General features: G+C 53.8%; 2 protein-coding genes across 2 annotated transcripts in view; one reads left to right on the forward strand and one right to left on the reverse strand.

Annotated features, from left to right (window-relative positions):
* Window positions 1-3,202: 3,202 nt before the first annotated feature.
* On the forward strand, window positions 3,203-16,961 carry CCNK (cyclin K). Its single transcript, XM_006839515.1, has 10 exons — window positions 3,203-3,452; window positions 3,854-3,935; window positions 5,759-5,890; window positions 9,775-9,880; window positions 10,541-10,598; window positions 11,310-11,479; window positions 11,767-12,035; window positions 13,337-13,370; window positions 14,826-14,897; window positions 16,342-16,961. The coding sequence occupies exons 1-10, from the start codon at window positions 3,256-3,258 to the stop codon at window positions 16,959-16,961; spliced, it is 1,740 nt and encodes a 579-aa protein (XP_006839578.1). The 5' UTR covers window positions 3,203-3,255.
* Window positions 16,962-20,110: 3,149 nt separating this feature from the next.
* Window positions 20,111-23,829, reverse strand: part of CCDC85C (coiled-coil domain containing 85C) — a 64,884-nt gene continuing 61,165 nt past the window's right edge. Inside the window, exons 4-6 of the mRNA XM_006839516.1 lie at window positions 21,754-21,843; window positions 21,135-21,233; window positions 20,111-20,200 (exon numbers count right to left, since the gene is read on the reverse strand). Of these exons, the coding sequence (XP_006839579.1) occupies window positions 20,111-20,200; window positions 21,135-21,233; window positions 21,754-21,843 (279 nt within the window). The remainder of the gene's footprint in view (window positions 20,201-21,134; window positions 21,234-21,753; window positions 21,844-23,829) is intronic.

The following is a 23,829-nucleotide window of genomic DNA, read 5'->3' on the forward strand; positions in this document are numbered from 1 at the left end:
TGAAAGTGTTGAAGAGCAGAGATGTCAGCTTGAGGACAAAGGTGCACCTGACCCAAACCATGGTATTTTCAATAACCTCATATGCCTACGAATACTGCACAGTGAATAAGGAAGACCATAGAAGAATTGATGCCTTTGAGTTCTGGTGTTGGAGGAGAATATTGAAAGTACCATGGGCTGCCAAGAGAACCAATAAATCCATTTTGGAAGAAGTGCAGCCAGAGTGCTCCTTGGAGACCAGGATGGCCAAACTTCATTTCTCAGACTTCGGACATACTGTCAGGAGGGACCAGTCACTGGAGAAGGATATCGTGTTTGGTAGGGTGGAAGGACAGAGAAAGAGAGGAAGACCCCCCAGTGAGATGGATTGGCCAAGTGGCATCATTGATGGACTCAAGCATGGCAACTTTAGTGAGGTTGGCCCAGGATTGAGCAGTGTTTCGTTCTGCTGTGCATAAGGTCACTATGAGTCGGCACCAACTCAGTGGCACCTGACAACAACAACAAAGTCAGGAGCATAGTGGGCTACCCATCTATGGTCAGCAGTTTGAATCCTCTGCAAGGAAAGAGGAGACTTTCTGCTCTGTCAAAGATTGACAGCCTCGGAAACCCTATGTAGGCTTGCTGTGAGTCGGGATTGACTCAGTGACAGTGAGCTGGGTCCGGAGAGGCACAAGAAGAGCTTTGGGGTGATTGGTAATGGTCCGTTTCTCCATCTGGATGATGTTACCCAGAACAAGAGCAGGTAGACTACTTCAAAAAGGGAACGGTTTGTCCACCATGGACGCTGTGTGACAGTCGGCTTGGTAACACGTCTAAAACAGTCAGGACCATGGAAAGCAAAAGAGCCACCAACTCCGCCTAGACTTTGGGTACTGTTCTTCCTCTAGAGTCTGTCTGTTTAGACAAACATTGAAAACCACTGCCCACACATAGCAAGTATTGCTGGGCTACTCATTGAGAGCCCCTTGTTTAGATGAGAGGTTGGATTTCTAAGCAGTCTCATGTGACACACACAGCTGCCTCCCCTCCCCCCCCCCAAGAAAAACCTGTTTATTCTGTGAAAGACTGGTAGGATGACTGCATGTCCCCTGGGGCCTGGCCTGGACACCTAGTAACATTTACCATTTGCCTTGGGGAAATGTGTGTTTTGCAAAATCCATTGAACCTTACAGTTATCAGGATAGATGGTAATTCAGCCTGCAGGGCCTCAGAAGGCGTTGTTCCTGTATCAGACCTCGTGTTTGGTTGCTACACCTCGGATTCTTACTAAATTTGAGACCCTGACGCTGATTTTGCTGAGAAGAGACCAGGGAGCGGCTCTGCTTTCGGGATTTGATGTGAGGATGTGAGGGCCAGCTTCCTGGTTGTGCAGCTGCTGAGCCATTGGCCATTGATCTTGTCGTGTCCCCCCCCCCCCACACACACACACACACACTTACTGTAGACCAGAGGTGAGACCTAATCCTAGGTCATGTCGGGAGGCGTCTCCTGGCAGGTTCTCACCCTGATCGTTTGTTCCACGATCGTCAGCACCATCACTAACTAATGGATTTCACGTCAATCAGCTTTATGTTTGTAATGTTACTGTGGGCTCTGGGTGGTGTGGTCACTGTTTGGTAGTATGTCATCGTCTTGCTTCTCTTTAGGGTTCACACCACCCTGAGTTTGTCCAGTGGAAACCCACTTGTATGGTCAAAACAGCTGCGTACTTTTGTCAGGGGCCCTGGTTCCCTTTAGAAGGTGCTATTGAGAAACTGAGGTCCTGCTAGACAAGTGTCCTGGCTTCAGTGCAGCGCTGTCTGAGACTGCCTCTCACTCCCTGGCCTGACCAGCTAAGAGGAGATCTCCGGCTGCGGTTCAGTGAGTCATCTAGTGTCTCTCTTCTAGTCACAGTCTATAACGCCCACCCAACCACGTTTCTGCCCTGCTGGGTCTAGATAAGAGAAGGTGGGAGAAGATACTGATAGGAGGGCACAATTCATCTGTGGGTATTAGCAGAGTTCATCGTAAATGTAAAAACTTGCAACTCTGGCATGAGTGTCAAAGGAGCCACCTCAGAAGCAGATGGGGATCTCACTACCATCGGAGAGAAACAGCCAGGAATGGAGAGTGTCCTGTGGACCCCAAGACCCCTGTGCATTGAACCTCAACCCAGGGACAGAGAGCTGTGACCCTGGAGGAGGGGCGGGGGAGCAGCAGCCGCAGAACTGGACAGAGCAGTGGGCTTCCCAGCACATGGGCAGGCAAAGCTGAGGGACTCTGGGCAGGAGGCTTCGTTGCAGAGTGGAGTGTCTTCCTTCCGGCTGAGGCGGACACTGGAGTGATTGCCCTAGGGGCAGGGCTGAGGAGGCGGTCCTACTGGAAGAAGTGTGCTCCGAGCATTTCTGATCCTGAATTCTGACCTGTCCACTTCCCTAACAAGCCCCGTAACTGTGAGTGTGCTGTCTGAGTCCTGTGTGGCCATTGCAATGGATTCTTGAACCCAGCTGAGGAGTCCCATAGTTTTTCATTGTTAAACTTGGGGGTTTTTTTACGGTGCAGGGGCTGTGAGAGAGAACGCTGAAGCTGTCTGCTTCCGTAAAGATTGCAGCCCTGGTAAAGTAGGTGGGCAGTTGGGCTCTGCCCTCCGAGACCGTGGGTTTGGTCTGGGCCAGATGGAAGGCCTGGCACCAGTAGCGGGCTCAGCGTGTGGGGTGAACAAAGGCCGAAGGAGAGTGAGAATCCCAGGTTTGTTCCCAAGTCTGGTGTCAGTGGACCGCCGTGGACTCAGAAACTAAGCCCTTTGTCCTCAAGTTGACTATGACTCATCACAGTCCTCTAGGGCAGAACAGAGCTAGCTCCCCGGTGAAGTGGCTGAGACTGGCCCATCTTCCATCCACAGACCAACTGGTGTGTTTGAACCTCCCACCTTGTGGTTAGCAATCCAATACTTAACCTCCCAGTGTGCTACCGGGTCTCGTAGACTCAGGACAGGGTGCAAAGGGGCGGGGGGAACGTTCTGCCTTTTTAAACTGCCTTGAAAATTGGGTTTGCTTAGTCCTGCGGGTTGCAGAGCTAAGGAGCTGTGGAGATCAGCCTGGGCTCCTGACTCGGCTGATCGGGGTGTGTCTGTGGGCAAGACTGCAGAATCCCGCCAAGCTGGAGATTGCTTATGGTGTGAACCACCTGGTCTCAGCTGTGTTTCTTTTTCTCCTCCTCAGGATTGTAACATTTTCAGAGAAGCTTTTGGGAAGAACGAGTCTACCTCAATAAATGAAGGAGAATAAAGAAAATTCAAGCCCTTCAGTAACGTCAGCAAACCTGGACCACACAAAACCATGTTGGTACTGGGATAAGAAAGACTTGGCTCATACACCCTCGCAGCTGGAAGGACTCGACCCTGCCACTGAGGCCCGGTACCGCCGGGAGGGGGCTCGTTTCATCTTTGATGTGGGCACACGTTTGGGGCTGTATCCTGATTTTCCTCAGTGGCCATCCTTGTTAGGCATGGGCTCCCCCTCCCCTGCCCCCAGTTGAATGGGCTGGCTCGATTAAAACAGCTTACGAAAAGAGGTTTCTGATCTGCCCAGCCCCTGGGGTGGGAGGTTGTCCATTTGGATGCATAGACTTAGCCATAGAGAAGGGTGGTAAAGCCACACCTGATTTGTTACCTAAACCCTGTGCCTCTTAATCTGGGTACCAGAATCCTGATGCCCTGAGATTCCCAGCTGTCCCCTTGACCACTGGGATGTGCTTACTCACCCTTCCTTGGCTTTGCTGTTGTCATTGTTTGTCTTCACCATATTTCCACATAAGCTATAAAATATAAAGTATGAAAACGCTTGGATAAAGTCCTTAACCAGAGCCACAGACACTATGACACCCTGGCAACTGGGATAATTTATTTCCATCGTTTCTACATGTTTCATTCCTTCAAGCAGTTCCCAAGATATGTAAGTGCCTGGTGGTGTTGGTCGTCTCGGGCATTGACTGTGTGCACACAGTGTTTCCTTGATGGATGAGCTGTACTGATTGTAAACACTAGTGGGTGGATTGTAGTCTGCTGATATCTTATTTTTCCAGGGAGGGTTTTTATTGTGACGGTGGTGGTGTTAAGTGCTGTCAAGTCCATTTCAACCCATAGCAACTCTATAGGGTTTCCAAGGAGGGGCTGGTGAGCTTGAACTGCCGACCTTATGGATCAAAGGAGCTCTGGTAGCGTAGTGGTTACGAATCGGGCTGCGAACCTTAAGGTCAGCGGTTCGAAACTACCAGCCGCTCCGCGGGAGAAAGATGAGGCTTTCTACTCCCGTAAAGATTTACACCCTCGGAAACCCTGTACAGGGTCGCTATGGGTCGGACCCGACTCGATGGCACTTAACAACAACAACAACAACATATTAACCCACAGCGCCACATCAGGACTCCTTATTGTGGTGTGGTGGTGGTTATGTGCCGTGGAGTTGGTTCCAGCTCATATTGACCCTGCACAGGGTTTCTGAGGCTGTAAATGTTTATGGGAGCAGAAAGCCTCATCTTTCTAGCGCGGAGCAGCTGGTAGTTTTAACTGCTGACCTTGCGATTCACAGCCCGATTCACAGCCCAATTCATAACCACTACGCTACCAGAGCTCCTTATTGTGGTGTAGAGTATACATAAACAAAAGCAAGTTGAAAATGTTTTTTTACAGTTAACCACATTTAAATCTTTTTTTTTTTTTTTTTTAATTTGTGCTAATGTGGATCTTGTGTCCTTAGGGAGTAAGCGTTTTTGTCCTTATGACCGCTCCGTGTAATGCTGGTGAGGACAGCAGGCGGGGTAGAATGGTCCGTGTCAGACCCTCACTCTTTGGTCACTCCTCCAATACCCGCAGGAGAGTAGCAATTGTCTTGCCCTTTGTGGGGTCTTTTTCTGCCCTGTGGGGGATTCAGGTAGTACCTCACCTCAAGTGGCCATATGGTGTGTGTGGCACACATACTGGCAAAGAGGCCCTGGGAGAGGTGAGGCGTTGAGGGGAGAGCAGTGTTCCACACCAAGGGTTTCAGGAGGCACCCACCTTGAGTCGACAAGCACTGGACTGCAGGGCAGCAGCAGCCGCTGTGGAGGAAGAGGAGGCTGTCGCTCCCGTGAAGCCTGGCGTACAGAGTCGCTCTGACTTCGAATCAACTCAGGGACAGTGGGTTTGGGGTTCGACGTTCTGAGATGGGCCAGAGCGCCAGGCCAACCACAGACACGGGGCCAGGAGGACAGGACAGTGGACCCCAGGGTGTAAGGCAGCCAGGTGCCACCAGACTGGAAGGGCAAGGCTGAAGAAGAGGACAGAATGAGACTTAGCAGAAAGCTGGTTGGAGGCCGGGCCGGGGCGGGGCGGGGGGGCCCCTTTCCGTAGATTTACTTTGTTTTGGGTGCAAGCCTTCCTCCCTGGCATGCGTATGAGGCCTTCAGGGAAGGAGAGGTCATCAGAGCAGCTCTGCTGTGTGGCACGAGCTCTGGCCTCCCAGCAGCATGGAAGGAGGCGTTAGGGGAGCCACAGGAGCCACACGAGAGCGGAAGGACGAGGCAGAGTTTGTTGTTGTGGGAGGCTTGCTCTTTGACTCCAGAATAGAGCCTTTCTCTCCATGTCCTTTTACTTTGTGGCTTCTACCAAATTTGCGGGTGTCCGTATGTCACCTTCCTTCTAGCTTCTAGAAAAAGCGCCCCTCACACGCCCAGGAAGAGGACCGGCTGACCAGGAGGTATACTGTGATGACAGTGTGGGTCTCCCTCCCTCTCTCAGGTTACAGGAGCGTGCTGTCTCTTTCTAGCTGGGAAAGTAGAAGAAACGCCCAAAAAATGTAAAGATATCATCAAAACTGCTCGTAGCTTGTTAAATGATGTACAGTTTGGCCAGTTTGGAGATGACCCTAAGGTAAGCATTACATCTTTTGTCTCCTGCCCTGGATCCCACGTGGCAGTGTTGGTGCATGGTCTGGTGGGGGCCGTGGCCTCCTGTGGCCTGGGTGGGCCTCTACTCCTGAGAGGCAGTGTGTGAACACAGCGAGGTCCTGCGCACACATCACGGCTCTGAGCTCAGAGCTTCTCCCTTCCAGTCACAGCTCTCCGCAGCACCTGGCCTTGGTAACTAGTGGTGCCGGCCTCCCACAGGCCTGCCCACAGCAGCAAACAGTGTGGAGATGCTTGGGCACCTGCTTATCCTCATCTGTTCTAGAAAGTAACAGTGTAGAACTGCCCGGTAGGGTTTTCCTTCAGGGCACGTCACCACGTCTTTCTCCCGCAGAGACTGGGTGGGTTGGAACCGCGAACCTTTTGGTGCTTGCCCAAGTGCTCTCACTGCGTCACCACGCTCCTTGTGCCCTGTGGCTCTGGTTGCTGTGTTATCATTAAGAGCTGTCAAGTTGGTTCCGACTCAGACCCTGTGCACAACCGAGCGAGACACCGTCCACTCCTACACCATCCTCACAGCTGTTGTGTTTGAGCCCCTTGCTGCCACGGGGTCAACCCATCCTATTTAGGGCTCTTCCTCTTTTCCCCGACCCTCGCCTTTACCCAGCATGGTCTCCTTCCTGATGACATGTCCAAACTGTGAGAGGTGAAGCCTCACCATCCGAGCTTCTAAGGAGCACTCTGACTGTACCGCTTCCAAGACATGTATTTGTTCTTCTGGCAGTGCACGCTACTTTTAATATTCTTCGTCAGCACCATAATTCAAATCCGTCTTCTGTGGTCTTCCTTATTCATTATCCATAACTTTCACATGCATATGCAGAGACTGAAAATACCATCGCTTGGGTCACGTGCACCTTCCTCCTCAACTTTGCATCTTTTAATTACCCTTCGTAGCATTTATTACAGATCACAATTATTGTTAAGTGCCACTGAGTCAGTTCCAACTCATACTGTATAGGGTTTCCGAGGAGCAGCTGGTGGGTTTGAACCATTGATCTTGTGGTTCGTGGTCCGGTGCTGATCCTAACATTGCCACTCCAAGACTCCAGCTCATCATTTTGTTGATGCTAACTGCCATCCAGACAGTTTGGACTCATAGCAACCCTGTACAGGGATTCCAAATCTGTAAATCTTTGCGGGAGCAGCAAGCTTCATCTTTCTCTCAAGGAGAAACTGGTGGACTCAAACTGCCGAAATTGTGGTTCACAGTCCAGTGCTTATCCTACCAGGGCCTCCATGCTCCCAAGCTCATACTTAATCAAGTGTCCACAGAAGTTACCTTCTCCCCTTCTCAACTGTAAAATCTACAAGAGCACAGGCCACCTCTGATTTGCCGCGTGTCTAGTATTGTGGCAGGCAGAGGATAGTTGGTTAATAAAAGACAAGTCCATGCCTGGGGGAAAACAGAGCCGCACGGCTGACACAGTCCTGAGGAAGGCAGTCCAGTTCAGCACCATTTAAGGTCGTGTTCCTGAGCAGCTTGTGTATCCCCCCCCACAGCTGCCCGTCTCCCTGCCAAAGTGGTGTCAGTGTGGTTCCAACCCTGCCGCTCAGTTACAAACACCGGCATTCCCACTCACCTGCTTGTTTGAACCTATTGGTTCCTGCGATACCAGTCAGACAGGCTTCCTGTGCCAGGTGGGCAGGTGATGCTCACAGAGCAGAAGATGTGCTGCTGTACCATGGCGGGCGGGCACAGCAGGGTGAGGGCTTGTGATGGCAGCTGGCATGGAGACAGCCCCCATGATGCAGTCTGTCATCGGAGCCAGCGGGGAACAGAGGTGTCTATGTGGGGCCCAGGGCAGGAGACACATGAACGTGGTGCAAGGCCTTGGAAGGCCATGGTATAGGACAGTTGGGGCAGCAGCATGTGCCAAGTCCATGAACGGTGTTGAACTGTAGTTGCCTTCATCAGCTGGGCTTTAGCAACTGTGATGGTTTGGGGTTTTTTTATCCCTACCAAATGAGTCTGCCGTGCATTTATTTAACAAGGAACTTGTTTCAGCCATGTCAGGCACTCATCATAAATAGGTGGCAAAGCAGACATGGTCTTGGCTCTCAGGAATTCTCAGGGGTCGAGGGAGGGGGACAGATTCTAATCAATCACAAAACAATGATCTGATTCTAACCTGTAATAAGTTCACTAAAGGAGAATCAGAAAGTGCTGGGAGGCCATTGGATGTGGGGTCCTAGACAGATTCAGCGGAATGCTGTTTGTGCTCATTCCCGTGATCCCTCCTGTCTCTGCGTTCTGGATGCACAGTGGGCAAGCTGGAGACACTGATAGTGCCCTGCGGGCTGCAGCCTGGGAGCCAGCAGGCGCTCACGGCCTGAGACTCATTCTAAATTTAGAAGAATTGTTGGTGCTGCTGAGAAACAGGTGGGAACCAAAAAGCCAGGCCAAAAAATAAATCCATAAAGGCGGTGTGGGGAGGAAGGAATTCTACGGTGTGGACACTTCTCGGAGGGCGTAGGCTTTTAAAAGGGATTTGTGGGAAATGGGGTCTCAAAGCCTGAGTCTTGCCAGGCCAGGTGGAATCAAATCCCTGCAGAACCCTCTCTGTCCTTCCTGTGAGGCTCCCCACACGCCTCTGCCCAGAGGTAACTCTGAATCCATTTCCTCTCTGCTCACAGGTGATGTCCTCACACGGGGTCAGTACACCCAGCAGCAATAGGCGAAGAAATTCATAGAAAAGCACAAGAATGAACAAATGTAAAACAAGTAAAGGGCTGAAAAATAGGTTTTTGTAAATAAGTATTTTGGTAGGAAGAATCAGTAGAGTTAAAATGTCTATTTTCTGGAACGTTTATAAATCCATCAAGTCCTCAGTCAGCGCATCCGGAGGCTTCTGGTTTTCCCAGAGTGGCCCTAAGTAAAATGATCATAACATTTGGGTAGGAAGAAAAAAAAAAGAAATGTTTTGAAAAATAGGAATAGTCAAACAACCCAACCACGTAGTTAGTAAAGCCATTTGATCTGATACAGAAGTAGGGAAATTCATCCCTAAAAAGAAGATGTCTGTGTGTGTGTGTGTGTGTGTGTGTGTGTGTGTCTGTGTGTGTGTGTGTGTGTATGTCTGTGTCTGTGTGTGTGTGTGTGTGTATGTCTGTGTCTGTGTGTGTGTGTGTGTGTATGTCTGTGTGCGTGTGTGTATGTGTGTGTGTGTGTGTGTGCGTGTGTGTATGTCTTTGTGTGTGTTTGTGTGTGTGTGTTCAGCATGGTTGTGCACATAAGGTGGTTTAGCAGCTGATTAAGGCAGCATTTCCAATAAAGGAGGAAATGCTGTCGTCAATAAATGATAAGCAGCTTCTTTCTGATGAACGATTTATACACAGATAAGATGTATGCACACACACACTGTGTAAATCATGCCCTGGGACTGCTCCCCATCTGAGTCTGCTTGACCATCATCATAGTCTGTGTCTTGTGTCAAGTTGTCCATGAAAAGTCCTCATCAGTGTTCGGAAGGACTGGATTTGTTTAAGGGAGGGTTTGAGAGAAGCTACAATTCGGTTTGATGGTAAAGTGAGTTTTTCTGTAAAGGAGGATTCGTCTGGGTGTTGAAAGTAGTAGCATGTCTAAGGACCTTTATTTATTTTTTTTTAGTTCTTCATACTTTTAGTTCTTTTCGTTCCTGTCATTGTCTCTGAGCATGATAAAAGCTTGAATGGGAGAGAGGGGAAACAATGAGAAATGGTTGCTAGCATGGAACTTGCCGAGAGAATTGACGAAGACAGGCGAGCTTGGTTGGTTGGTGCCAGTCTGGGTCCTGTGAGGCTTACCTGGTGTCCCCCCCCCACACATCCCCACTGTTCCCCCCCTCCCACGTGGTGCTTTGTGTTTAGGAAGAAGTGATGGTGCTGGAGAGAATCTTACTGCAGACCATCAAGTTTGATTTACAAGTGGAGCATCCTTACCAGTTTCTACTCAAATATGCAAAACAGCTCAAAGGTAAGGGGCGGGGGGAATACGGAGCGAATGTTCACATTCTGAAATCATGTCTGTATCATGTGGTATGGTACTCCTATGACGTTTCCCTCAAGACAAAACAAAGGCTTGGGTGTGTGAATTTCCCGCACAGATGGGCTTGTCCAGACACATTTTCTGTGCTCTTACCTCTCTTTCCTGTTACTGCGTAAACAGATGCTGTCAGCCAGTGCCCAAGTGATGGTGGTGGTTATGTGCCGTGGAGTTGGTTCCAACCCATAGTGACCCTGCACAGGGTTTCCGAGGCTGTAAATCTTTACAGGAGCAGAAAGCCTCATCTTTCTCCCACATAACAGCTGGTAGTTTCGAACTGCTGACCTTGCTGTTCACAGCCCAGTTCATAACCACTGTGCTACCAGAGCTCCTTGGCCAAGTGATGGGAGGCAGCAAAATGAGTCCGGATTTGTAAATAACCAAATGAAATGAGCCCTGGAGTCTGGTCTCCTGTGTGCGGCAGCTCAGCTGGGGTCACGCGGGCACAGAGGCTAGTCCTTGTCCTGCTCTCCCACACCCGAAGCCCTCTGCTGGGGGTAGGACAGCACCCAGTAGGTTCTGATACATACGTGGTACTTCTTAGGAATTTGGTTGGTTGGTCTCTTAACTTACCTTTTTTCCCATTTCTAGGTGATAAAAACAAAATCCAAAAGTTGGTTCAAATGGCCTGGACGTTTGTAAATGACAGGTACACTTATTCACATGCAGTCTAATTGTGTTAGAGCAGGTGGGCACTTTGTGGGTCGTCCCATCCATGCCTCTTCTTTTAGATCGGAGGAGACTGAGCAGCCCTGGGTCAGAGGCTGGCCTCCATGGTCCATGCCTCACACAGAGGCAAGTCCTGCCGCTCTGACAGACCAGGGTGTTGTGAGAATGAGCTCCTGTCACCAGCCTGAAACCGAGTCCTTGACTGGATACTCTGTCTGCCCTCCCATTAGATTTCACTTAAAATTCAGTTACTGGGATTCCAACCATTTGAAATTTGTATTTCCTCCCAGCAGTTTGAGAATGTGCTAGAATTCTCTTGCTTCGTTCAAAAACTGATACATTAGTACTACAGTTAAAGTCATTGATAATGGACTTCTTTAGAAAACCCAAAACCAAAGGGGGTTTTCCATCTGTACTGTACCCTACTTGATTTGTCCACGTCTGGAAAGTTGGTGCTAAGTACCACCAAACTGGTTCCGACTCTGAGGGAGCCAGGCTATGGGCTTTCCAAGGCAGGAGCAGAAAGCCTTATCTTTCCCCTCCAAGCAGCTGTTGGACTTGACCCACCGACAAGCGCAGTCCAGTGCTGGACCCTGCGGCTGGGAGAGGGCTCGAGCTAGGCGTGCAGGTGTAGGCTGCGGCCCGCTCTCCTGGTGACTCTGTCCCCCTTTCTCCCTCTCGGTGGCACCAGCCTGTGCACCACCTTGTCGCTGCAGTGGGAGCCGGAGATCATCGCTGTGGCTGTCATGTATCTCGCTGGTCGTCTCTGCAAGTTTGAGATACAAGAGTGGACGTCTAAGCCCATGTACCGGAGGTGGTGGGAGCAGTTTGTCCAGGACGTCCCCGTTGATGTTTTGGAAGGTACCGGGCGGGCACACTGGGCCCTGTGGGAGGGGTTTCCTCCTTCAGGGCGGTCTTCCTCACCAACCCTGAATCACAAGAGTGGATTTTCCCCAAGAGGCCGCTGTGAGCTGTTGTCCCCAAGTGTCTAACTCCATGTAGTAGCAGCAGCAGCATGGACATGCTGCCCCTCACAGCTGGGGCGAGGGGCAGGTGCAGTCCTGCTAGGGGCAACAGTGCAGGGGCGCCACACGTTTTCTTGACAATGTCAGCTGTGGTAAGTGTCCTTCTCACCACCTGTTCCTTAGACATCTGTCACCAGATCCTGGACCTATACTCACAAGGGAAGCAGCAGATGCCTCATCACACCCCCCACCAGCTGCAGCAGCCCCCATCTCTTCAGCCTTCACCACAAGTGCCCCAAGTACAGCAGCCCCCACCACCTCAAGGCCCCGACCCGCCCCAGCCCCCGCCCAAGGACGGCCAGCAGCCTGCGCAGCAGCCGCCGCCGCCCACCCAGCCTCCGAAGAAACCATCTCCACAGCCAAGTCCCCCCAGACAGGTCAAACGGGCCGTGGTGAGTGGGCTGACTGTTCTCCAGCTAATGGGGTCCCACTGGTCAGCAGGCCCCTCGTCTACCGGCACATGTGCAGCAGTTCTGCCGTGTGACTTGACACTTGTGAGTGACCCTGTGTTCCGGACCCTTTCAGTGGTGGGAACACAGCCCGTCAGGGTGGGCATCTGGGAGCAACGCTGCCAAAAATGGCAGCAACCATCCTTCCCAGAGCCCTCTCTGCTTTTCATATGGGTTCAAGAAATCTGTTGCCATGACCACCCAGGACTCAGACACCAGACTCACAGTTCCAGGGTTTTATTAGAGACATTAACCAGTTACAGTTCAGAGTCAGAACATTCTCCCAGTCAGGACGGCCTCTCCTCAGCTGTGCCCACCTGCAGGCCTCTCTCTGCTTATCCAGGGTCATTAAGAAGGAGCAGCCGGTGGGCTTGAACCACCACCCAACCTTTCTGTTCAAACCGACCTTGCAGTCCAGCACATTAACCCACAGCACCACACCCGGACTCCTGGATCTCTCTCTTAGGCTGCTGATCAATGCCCACAGGACACACTGCTCTACCAGCTTTAGCTTGATAGTACTCTGCAAGCACGCCCCCTGCCCAGAGCCACTCAGCTGGACTCGTCCGTGTGCTGGGCAGTCCACTGCCTTGTCTCATGCGCACTGCCGCTGCTGCTCCTCCGCCCTTCCTCCAGGGTCACAGCTCTCTATCCCTGGGTCCAGGAGGCTCTGTGAGGGGTCTCTGGGATGGTAGTGAGAGCTCCCCTTCTGCTGCTTCTTCTGAGATATTAACCTGACCAGCACTCACCACTGACCCCAGTGATCCGTCAGCCTCCTCCCACCTTCCCTCCCTCACCCGTGACCCCTGTGATCTGTCAGCATCCTCGCCCACCTTCCCTCCCTCACCACTGACCCCTGTGATCCCCATCAGCATCTTCCCACCTTCCCTTACCCAGAGCCGGCAGGGGATAGCTGTGGTGGCAGTCTCTAGGCACTGCAGCTAGAAGAGACACTCTTCAGTCATTTTGCCACAGACGCCTTCCAGGGAAGCTGACCAGATTCAGGAGGACTCGTTAGTGGGCTCGGAATTGCGGGGTACCACTGGTTCTGATGCGGATGGGTGGGGCATGAGGAAGGCTGCAGAGCTGCCCTGTTAGGGGCTATTGTTGCTTGGCAAGTTCAGGCCAGAACCCCTGGTCTGTGAGCAGGTTCCCACCATTCAGTTCTGGTAGCTGGGGACAATCTGTTCTCCTTGCTGCACCCAGGGTCTTGGTTACCACACACTTGTTTTCTCTCATGACAGGTGGTTTCTCCCAAAGAAGAGAACAAAGCAGCAGGTAATTTGCTCTTCTGATGTTTTGTTGTTTTCATTTTGCTGTCAGTTTGTCACAAAGGCGTCTCAGTGACACCATGGGTTAGGCATCAGGCTGCTATCCACACCGTTGGCTGTTCAAACTCACTGGCCACTCTGGGAGAAAGCGCTCCAGCCTTGGAAACCCTCCAGAGCAGTTGTTCTCTGCCCAGTAGGGTCACTGTGAGGCTGCTCTGACTAGATGGCAGGGCCTGGGCCTTGGTGTGGACTCCAGAATCATTGTTTGCTCTGACGGGCTTCCACTTGAACCCTGGGGCCCCTTAGTAGGTTTTCTTCGCACACCAGAAAGCACACATTGTCTTCTCTTAGTGCCCCCGGGCTGTGTTGACATTATACTCTGACCAGAAGTCTCAGGTCAAGAGAGCAGGCCATGGAACAGGACAGCAGGGAGTCAAAACTACTGCTGCCAGCTCATGGATCCCAATACTGTTTGGAGGTGTGTCTGTGATGGTGGATGGCTACAGTCCCCTCAGGCATGCACTGTCTCCGTCTCCCGTCCTAACAGTGGCTCCTGAGGGCCTCTGCTCAGCCCATGGAATTCAGGGCAGAGAGGTCAGCTCGAAAGGTTATGGTGGCTGCCGTTTGTTTACTGTGAAGGGTACTGGTACTCTAGAAAGGTTTTCTCAGCTGCCCTGCTGAGCCTAGACCAGGAAGGGTGCGCTGAGGGGTTACTCCCGCGCCTTCTCAGAGGACAGCTAGGGCTGTTGTAGGGGAATTGGCAGGGAAGCCTGACGCCGTGATTTTCTAGCAGTACATTTTGGGTTTACTCTTCTAAGTGTAGGAGAGCTGTTCATGTTGCGTTTATGTCTAGGTCTTGGTTTAGCCCATCAGAGTAGGCCTGTACTTGGAACAAAGGAAACGAAGAGATTCTGCTCCCTGACCTCACTGTTGTACAAGCCAGAGTGGAGTACATTCCTGGGAGAAAGCCAAAATGCCAAAACAGACAGACACTGTCTGGGCCTCCTCACTCAAGAGGCCCTGGACCCCCCGTGTCTGGTGACTTAGCATGATTGTTGTGGGTGCTGGCCCCACCCACTGCTCACCCCAAGTGATCCCTCCCACTCTGAGCAGCAGCTGAAGTCGGTGTGTGTCCCCCTAGGAGCAGACGGGGTCAGTGATGTCTCCCTGGTTTCTGGGGACGACTTCTGCTGTTCTCACGTCTTCATAAGCACTGGTGGACGGTGGCCAGCTAGGACGTTTGGATGGACAGGAAACGGTCTGACCATGACAAGCTGGGGAGGGTTTTGTTTGGACCAGACTCGTGCAGAATTGTTTTGCTGCGTCTTCTGCACATTCCCCTAAACCCTGTCTAGTTTGTTCTTTTCCCCAGAAATTCCTTGAACTATCATTTTTTTCTTTTTAATTTGTTGATACACAAGAGGAGGTCTGAGTGGTATTTTAATCTTTTTCTTCTTTTTAGAACCTCCACCACCTAAAATCCCCAAACTTGAGACCACCCACCCACCATTGCCTCCAACCCACCCGCCTCCAGGTAAGTGTCTGCTGAGCACAGGCCGGCGGTGCCTTTCATTTTCCGAACCAGAGACTTAGCATGTGTCCGCAGTCCCCAGTGTGTGTGACCATGCCCATCCATGAGCGTCTCCAGCCTCCGGGCGAGTAGGCACGTGTTCACAGTCAGGTGGAGAATCATGGGTAACAAACACACTGTGAGCCTGGAAGCTTCCACTGCAGCACTAACGGAGGGGGGGCCACCTAGAGAGCGTTGTTTCTGCTGCAGCATCTTCTGAGGGCTGCTGGCTGTTCTCGAGACGTCGGGATGCTGTCACCTTGGCTCGTACCGGCCTGCACGGTCTCCTCAGCCGTGAAGCCTCATGTCCCTCTCCGCACTGTGAACCTTGCTAGAAAACCAGGCCACTGGTCCCTCAGCATTTGTGAGACATCGCCTCTGTCTCCAGCCTTGTGGAGACTCCCGAGTACAGGGACACCGCCCTAAAAACCAGAATGTTTCCCCTCATGCTAGGCAAGTCTGCCTCTGGGCAGCTCACAGGGCTGGGTCATTCCCACCGAGGGCAGGGCGGGCTGCTCTGGTGACCTAGGCTGTGAGGTATCTGGGAGCAGCTGAGGAACCAGAAGGGGATGGCCAAGGGGTCCACAGGGCTCCCCGAGGCGCCTTCTTTCTCTGGGGTGCTGTTGGGAGACTGAGACAGAAGGGCCCGGCGCTGTGGGGTATCTGGTGGCAGTGTGCGCCGATGCTCAGGGTGCTCACTCCAAGTCCCAGCAGACACAGGAGGGTCACACGGGGTGTGCATGGGCCCGGAGGAGGTGAAGGGGCTGCTCACCTTGTAGAAGGGCCCCTGGCCCTGGACAGACCAAGGGTTCTCGGCAGGTGTGTGGGGGCCCCTCCAGCACAAGCAGGCTCCCCGGGACAGGTCTCATCTACAGTCTGGGCAGGCGGGCCCCGTTTCCCCTCAGCGGTGATCTCCCAAGACTAGAAATGGTGCTTGCAGGATTCAGCCACTGCCTCCGGAAGTTGCTGCCCCGGGCAGGAGGTTGGGGGTCATTCTGGGGCCTGACGGTGAGGTGACTTAGGGGCACGAGTGACTGTTGGTGAGGTTTGGGGGCGAAGGCCGGTCCTGGCTCCCCCCACGCACCCCAGCTGTGCACACCTGTCTTCAGAGGCAACAGCCAATCATGGCTGGTGGTCACCAGTCACACTGACCAGCTGGCTACTGGCTGGGTCTGTTGAGGATGTTGAGTCTGTGTGGCCCTGTGGTTAACTTGGGCCTTCTGTGTCCACCCGGGCTGTGTCCCTCAAGTGCCCATTCTATGGGCAGAGTTGGACAGACAGAGGAGCCTGAGCTGCAGATGTGGAGGGTAGAGGGCGGAGGGCGGGGCTGTGAGGCGAGGCCTTTGTGCCCAAGGGACAGTCCTGCCCTGAGCTGCTCTGACCGCTGGCCGCCTTCTCTCCTCGGCAGACCGGAAACCTCCCCTCGCAGCTGCCTTGGGAGAGGCTGAACCTCCGGGCCCAGTGGATACCAGTGATCTCCCCAAAGTCCAGATCCCACCAGCAACCCACCCGGCCTCTGTGCACCAGCCTCCACCGCTCCCACACCGGCCCCCGCCCCCGCCCTCCAGCTACATGACGGGCATGTCCACCACCAGCTCATACATGTCAGGCGAGGGCTACCAGAGCCTTCAGTCCATCATGAAAACGGAGGGCCCGGCCTACGGTGCCCTGCCGCCTGCTTACGGCCCTCCCGCCCACCTGCCTTACCACCCCCACGTCTACCCCCCAAACCCACCCCCTCCCCCCGTGCCCCCACCCCCGGCCTCCTTTCCCCCGCCTGCCATCCCTCCCCCGACTCCCGGTTACCCCCCTCCTCCCACCTACAACCCCAACTTCCCACCTCCACCACCACGCCTGCCCCCCACCCATGCTGTCCCACCTCACCCCCCTCCAGGGCTGGGCCTGCCCCCTGCCAGCTACCCACCCCCAGCCGTGCCCCCAGGGGGACAGCCCCCTGTGCCCCCGCCCATCCCCCCTCCCGGCATGCCCCCTGTTGGGGGGCTGGGGAGGGCAGGCTGGATGAGATAACTTGGCGCCTTTGCAGCCCAGGGAAGAGTAGTTGTGGTGGGTGGGCAGCAGGCTACCTTGGATAGCGGGGGTGCAAGCGGGCAGTGTGGGGTTGAGGGCCCCTCCCACTGGAGTGGGGGCAGGCGGCTGCACTGGGTAAAGGCTCCAAGGAGGGTCCGCAGCCCGTCCTGCTGGAGCCACCAAAGTCACACTGTCTGCAAAGTCCTCATCCCCAAACACCCACTGGGTCAGAAGAGCCCGATGTTTGGTTTCTACTTCTCATCCTTTGTATTAAAATTACTTTAAAGGGGTTGCCTTGTTGGATGGCTCTTTTCCTTTCCTTCAGGAGAAGGGAGAAGTGTGCTTGGACCGTAATGTATGTTTACATCGATTCGCAGATTCCTGTACAGAGATTTATTTTTTAAGTGTGAATGTAACAACGTACTGTGAATTCCATCTTGGTTACAAACAAGACTCCTTCAGTCGTCCAAATAAAACCAGTTCTGAAACTGCCACTGTGCCTGTTATGGGCTGGGGGGGGGGGGACGACGGGTCTGTACTGGGCCCACCCTTCATCCCAGGATACCTCCAGGGAGAATGGTGGCCACTCGAGTGTGCTCAGGAACACTATGGCCACTAAGCACTTACTAATAAGTGCAGTCCAGTCAGCATCCAACTCCTAGTGACCCTGTACGGGGTTTACCAGAGCAGCTGGTGAGCTTGAACCACCGGCCTTTCTGTCCAAGCCGACTTTGCAGTCCAGCGCATTAACAGCACCAAGTGATCTCGAAACCCACTGGATTTGCTCCACAGGTTCTTTAGAAAGGACTCAAGACTTGACATCTGGCCCATGTGGCCTCAAGTAGCACACACAGTCACCTGGAGGAGCATGCCCCTGTGAGTGGCAGCCCCCCAGCCCCCATTCCCGTAAGTGAAGCAGCGAGCTCAGGAGGCGGCTTACAAAGAGGCCTTTATTTATCTAGTTCAAAGTAGACACTTATCACAATCTCCTCTGGTACTCCTTTACTAAAATAGTTGAAATCAGTGTTTTTACCACACTATCAAAAATGTTTCTCTTCCCAGATCAAAGTGGTTCAACAGAAGGTAAAACTGGGCACCCGTGCCTAGGGGCTTCTGGCTATTGGAGCCGGGGTGGGGGATGGGGCTCGGGATCTGCCCATGGTCACAGACGACACTGCTGAGCCAGACTCAGCCCCTTCCAAAAAGCAGTGCACACACTCCCCTCCTTATGAAAAATATACAACTCTACTGCTCTGCAATCGTGCGTTCATTAAAAACAAAAAAATCAGTAGTGTCTTGTCTCAAGTTTCAAGGACAAACAAATGAAAGGTCACTTTCGTCTCTTTGAACACTGGTGTGTAGCTAAGAATTTGTGGGTAAAAAAATGTGCCACCCAAAAAGATGAGCTCAGCAGCTTCCGGTTCCAGGGTGGGCATGGCCCCTGGGGAGAGAGGGGACTCAGCAGGGTGATACCATCGCCCTGGGCTGCGAGGATTTCTAGGGAAGGACCTGATGCGCTGTCCTCCAAGTGCCCTGAACACTGGCCTCCCCAGCGATGGGAATGCAGGCTCACTGCTGGCCTTTTTTCTACAGTGTTTGAGATGTGACTGTCACACTCTGGCCTAGAAGGGCACCGGATGGCTGTCCTAGGACGACTGATGTGGCAGTGGGGTGGGAGGACAGGGACAAGCCTGCCCCCTCCTGGGACCCCCTGGGTGCTACAGCAGTGCCAGGGACATGATGCCATCCTTCCGGAAGGGATCCCTGGAGGCTTATTCTAACCGGGTCGCTGGCAGGTACCAGGAGTCCTTATTGCTTATTTCCAGTGGTGGCCAAGCCAGCCCACTCCAAACATGATCCAAGTGGGCTCCCAGCCCTGGCTCCTACACCTCAGGTGGTTCTGTGGATTAGCCTCCATGAGCCCAGCAGCCCCCTTGGGCAGGGTCCACCCTTCCAGAAAGCAGCCAGCGCTTCCTTGTGCGTCCACACAGGAGCAGCACCTGTCTCCCCTGAGGATCTGGGACCCATGAATATGTAAGGACAGGAGAGTCCCCTCCCCCTGCCCAGGCCCGCCAGCTGGGGGCACTAAAAGGCCTATTGGGCCCTTCCGGGAGACTGAGGACAGGAGAAGAATGGAGACAGTTGATGGGAGGAAGTGACCACAAGCATGTGAGAGAGTCGCAAGGGGGCTGGCGGTCATACTAGCTATCGGGGCACCGCCCGCCCTCTCTGCCTGCTGGGGTTTGGGTTTCTAATTCACAAGATCCAACGTCCCCTATGAGCCTCATCTTCCTCACACACAACAAACTATTTACCTCTAAGGTTTACAGTTTATACACGGTCATTTACACTGAAAGTCTCGCTTGGACACCCTGAGCCCTGCAAGGAAAGGGTTCAGGCTGCCCGTTTCACAGCTGAGGACACTGAGGCTTAGGGAGGTGAGCATCCGCCACCACTAGGCAGCAGGACGGTAGACGGGTCACACTCAGCCGGGGCCTGGTGTCCAGGAGCGAAGACATCGTGCAGAGGGGCCACTGACCGCGCGAGGGCTGCAGGGAACCCAGAGGCCCAGTGACCTGCTGAAGGTCATACAGCTCTGTCATGCAGGCTCCCTCCAGATGGCAGGGTTCTGGTCACCGGAAGCTCCCCACAGAGACTCATGGGTCAGCACAGAGGCGACCCAGGACCCACAGTATGGCGCAAACGGCAGGAGGGCGGGGCCGGGTGCAGAGGACACACCCCCGGATGGGCGGTGCCAGTGAGGGAGGGCGAGGCTACAGACTGGGGAGGGGCTAAGGGACAGGAATCGCTGGCCGTTTTCCTTGTGGAAGTCCCAGGGTCTCTGAGGGTAGGCAGGAAGTGGGGCCACCTGTGTCTGGATCCAGATGGTCTCTGGCCCAGTGCAGTGAGGGATGGGGGGAGCGAGATGGGGGGGTTGATGAGCTTCCCTTCCAGCAGGGCTAGGATGCACACGCCTCCGGCGGTTCCACACACCTCCTTAGGCGCTGGGGGAAGTGGGCCCCCTGCAGTTCACAGTGTGAGAGGCCAGAGATGGAGGCCCTAGGGCAGTGCATGGTGTCCTGTGGACAGTCCACCATGCTGAGCCTGTGTCTGCGGGGCCAGCCAGTCCACTACGGCAGAGGAGCCGCCTACAAAGGCCCCTTGAACTGGTTCCCAGACAGGTGCTGCCGGATGGAGGGCTTGGAGCTGGCGGCGTCCCCCAGTTTTCTCCAGACCACCTGTAGAGATGGAGGGGAGAGGCGTGAGTGCGGTCCCAGCCATGGCTCTGCCAAAGCATCAATCCTGAGCGTGGCCGCCGGTGAGGAAATTGAGGTCACAGACACTCAGCAGTGAATGTCTGCACACCCACCACATGGTCACGGGCTGCGGCTTAGTCCTGAGGCTACCAAGCATCCCATGTAAGCCCAGAAGGGTCACCAGGAAGCCCACACACACAAGGAGGCAGAAGACACTGCACAGGTGGCTGAGGGCTGAGAGGCTTTGAGCACCGCCTGTGCTGCGGACAGCCACCAGAGGGCACCAGCTGGACAGGGTGGAACTGTCCCCAAAGGTTTGTTGTTTAGTACCATTGAGTAGGTTCCCACTCAGTGACCCTGCATAAGATTTCAGAGGAGCAACTGATGAGTCTGAACTGCTGACCTTGTGGTTCTGCGCTTATCCAACAAGGCCACAGCTGGACTCCCTCCACAAAGGGTTTGCCAGGCTGGTGTGGCACTGTGGGACCACAAGGTCAGCGGTTCAAATTCACCAGCCGCTCCTTGGAAACCCTATACAGGGTCACTATGAGTTGGAACCAACTCCATAGCACTTAACAAGAACAGAAAGTTCAGAGGCCTGGTGTGGTGCTGTAGGATAAGCACTTGACCCCAAGGTCAGTGGTTCAAACTCACCAACCGCTCCTCAGAAACCCTATCCAGGGTCACTGTGGGTCAGAAGCCACTCAACGGCACTTGAGCTCCACACACACAGGGTCACTCCGAGTCTGAACCGACTCCACGGCACTTAACAACAATCATGGGAGCCTTTCAGTTACCAGCCATGCCCCTTAGGGGGACCCCAGGGACTGAAGGAGGGTCCTCTCTGGGAGGGGGAGAGGAAGGCAGTAGGGGACTGAGGAGTGCCACCCCAGGGTCCCCCCAGAAGTTTCCTCACGTTACACATCTCACGGACAATGGCCTTCTCCTTCTCACTCAGATCATCCTCACAGCTGTCCTCGAGCTGTCGGTCTAGGTTCTCATGTACCTCCAGGACCTGCAGGGACACCATGTCACGAAACACGTGAGGCCCTCAGACAAGTGGACCAGGGTCCTGAGTCTGTCTCCTTCCCCCTCAGCCCTACAGCACTGGGGCCACAAGTGAAGGCAGCTTAGGAGGGACACCTCATGGACGGGGGCTCGAGCCCACCCAGGCCACGTGACAGTGGGGTGGGTATGTTCTGGGACAGGTGTGTGCTACCTGTGGACAAGTACAGAGGCTTCCATGTTGGGGGTGGAGAGGGTTATGCATTCATGTCCAACTGACAGGTGGGGTGTGGGCTATGGGCAGGGGGTCGCTCTCCCCCTCCGTTGCACCCAGGAGCCAGAGGCCAAGACTGGAGCCTCCTCTGTCCTTGTGTCTCTGACCTGGAGGTGCCTTACCAACCCCAGGCCTCAGTTTCCCCAGCTTCAGCAGTTCCAAATCCCTCCCCACAGCACTTCAGGTGGTCCTGGCCCCTCTGTCCTCCCGACAAAGATGAACAAGCCCATGGAAGACCAATTGGGCCCAGTCGTACCTTCATGGCATGCACTACCACCTCAGGCTTCTGTCCTGCGGAGCTGTAGCTGGCCGGGGGTGGGGAGGGCAGCTCGGGGCAAGCTGGTCCCTGTGGGAGGGCAATGATTACTGTGTGACCAATGCTGGGAGAACACCCGAATCCAGGCCCAGGAGAGGAGGAGGGTGAGAGGCTGAGATCCCGTCTCCTCCCCCACCCACCTTGCTCTCCCCAGATCAAAGAGTCCCTCTGGACAAGGGGTAGTCCGGCCTACCCTCAGCCCACCGGACAAGACTGGTTTCACTTTGCAGAGGGAGCAGCTCAGAGAGAGACTGAGAGAGTCATACGGCAAGATGGGGAGGACACTCCCTGGGGTCTGGAAGCCTCTTCCAGCCACACTCTAATGGTTAGCCTGGGACTGGGGCACAGGGCAGACCTCACTGGAGCCAGAAGCTGGGAAAACCAGAACTGGGAACTCCACGGTGGCATCATGGCTGGTGAGCTTGGACAACAGTCTCCGGTCTCCGAGTCTCAGCTTCCCTCTCGTTAAGCATGGCTCTGCTACTACCCAGGGCCGAGGTCCATTCTGTAAACTCTGTTTACCTGCCCCCCAGGGTTCTACAGAACTAATGCTGACCCCTGGCTCAGGCTTCCAAGGCTATGGCGCCCAGCCCAGGTCCACCTGTCAGGAAATCAGGGCCAGTGGAAAAACGCAGGCAAGCTGAGCTGAGGTTGAAGGTCGCGTTTCCCCTGCCAGCCAGCAGGGGGTGCCACCCACACATGTCTGCTGAGGCAGGAAGGGTTGAGGTGGCTGTGAGGTCAGGAAAACAAGCATGCACCTAGGTCACTGTGAGGATGTCCCCTCTAGGGTCCTCGCAGACATACAAAGCTCCCCGAGGCCTCAAGATCGCAGGGGTACTCTACCCTCTCCCCTAGTGGGGTCCTCCCAACTACCCTCCAGCCAGATACAATGAGACGTGCAGATGAGAGAGGCTGAGAGAATGAGGTGTCCAAGGCCAAAAGCCAGTGCGTGGACTCAATCCTGACTCACAGGATTCCCAAGGCTATAAATCTTTACAAGAGCAGACAACTTCATCTTTCTTCCTTCCACAGAGCGACTGGTGGGTTTCAACCACCGGCTGTTTGGTTAGTGGCCCAATACTTAACCCACCAGAGCTCCCTGTCCAGACCAAGAAGCTTATAAACAGTGGACCTGGGACTCCAACCTAGTAAGCAGGCCTACAGAACTGGGACGGAAAGCAGGGAGGCCAGTGTGTGGTCAAAAGGGCTGAGGCCCTAGCGTCTACCCAGCAACATACACACAAGGGTCCTCATCATAACCTGAAATAGAGATGGCCCGAGTGTCCACCCAGGAATGATTGGCCGGTCACAAGTGGGCCCTCCATGCAACGAAGCACTATTCAGCCGAGAGGAGACATCAAGTATTGATCCCGGATACCCCACAGATGGACCTGGGACACGCTGAGACCAGAGAGATTGGATACTGTCTGAGTCCATTTACAGGAAGTGGTCACAATAAACAGACCCACAGACAGAAGGTAGATTAGTGGTTGCCAGACCTGGAGTGGGGATCGAACACTAACAAGCTCAGGGTGTCTTTTTGGCGTGATGAAAATGTTCCAGAATTAGGTTGTTGTCATGAACACAATAAAAACCACTTTAAAAAATAAATTAGTGGCACAATAGTGAATAATTACCATCAGGACTGACTGTGAGGGTTGGAAATGTAAACGTAGACGTTTTGTAGCAAAAGGAGGGGAGTGATTGATTTTGCAGTCCAGGAGTGGTGGTCCCTGGGACCATGAAGGGAGAAGAGTGGAGAGCGGAACCCTACCCAGAGAAGCACTGATGCCAGAGATGGAGGCAGAGACGATGATGTGGAGAGATGGAGCAGCTGGGGACTCTAGACCCAGAGAGGGAGGGGCTGTGTGTACCACTTGGTTGGTTGATGATGCATGGAAGGGACTGTAACCATGGCAATGAAACGATATACGATAGGATGAATGTAAAACTAATGTTCTCCCATGTAAACTATCACCTAATTCACAATAAAACATTGAACTATATATATGTATA

This window comes from Chrysochloris asiatica, unplaced genomic scaffold, assembly GCF_000296735.1.
Source record: "Chrysochloris asiatica unplaced genomic scaffold, ChrAsi1.0 scaffold00025, whole genome shotgun sequence".
In the NCBI taxonomy this organism is placed as follows: Eukaryota; Metazoa; Chordata; class Mammalia; order Afrosoricida; family Chrysochloridae; genus Chrysochloris; species Chrysochloris asiatica.

Coding starts and splice junctions, on each gene's coding strand:
- CCNK (XM_006839515.1), top strand. CDS start 3,256: ATGAAGGAGAATAAAGAAAATTCAAGCCCTTCAGTAACGTCAGCAAAC. Junction 10,599..11,309: donor TGGACGTTTGTAAATGACAG/GTACACTTATTC, acceptor CGGTGGCACCAG/CCTGTGCACCACCTTGTCGC. Junction 13,371..14,825: donor AGAAGAGAACAAAGCAGCAG/GTAATTTGCTCT, acceptor TCTTCTTTTTAG/AACCTCCACCACCTAAAATC.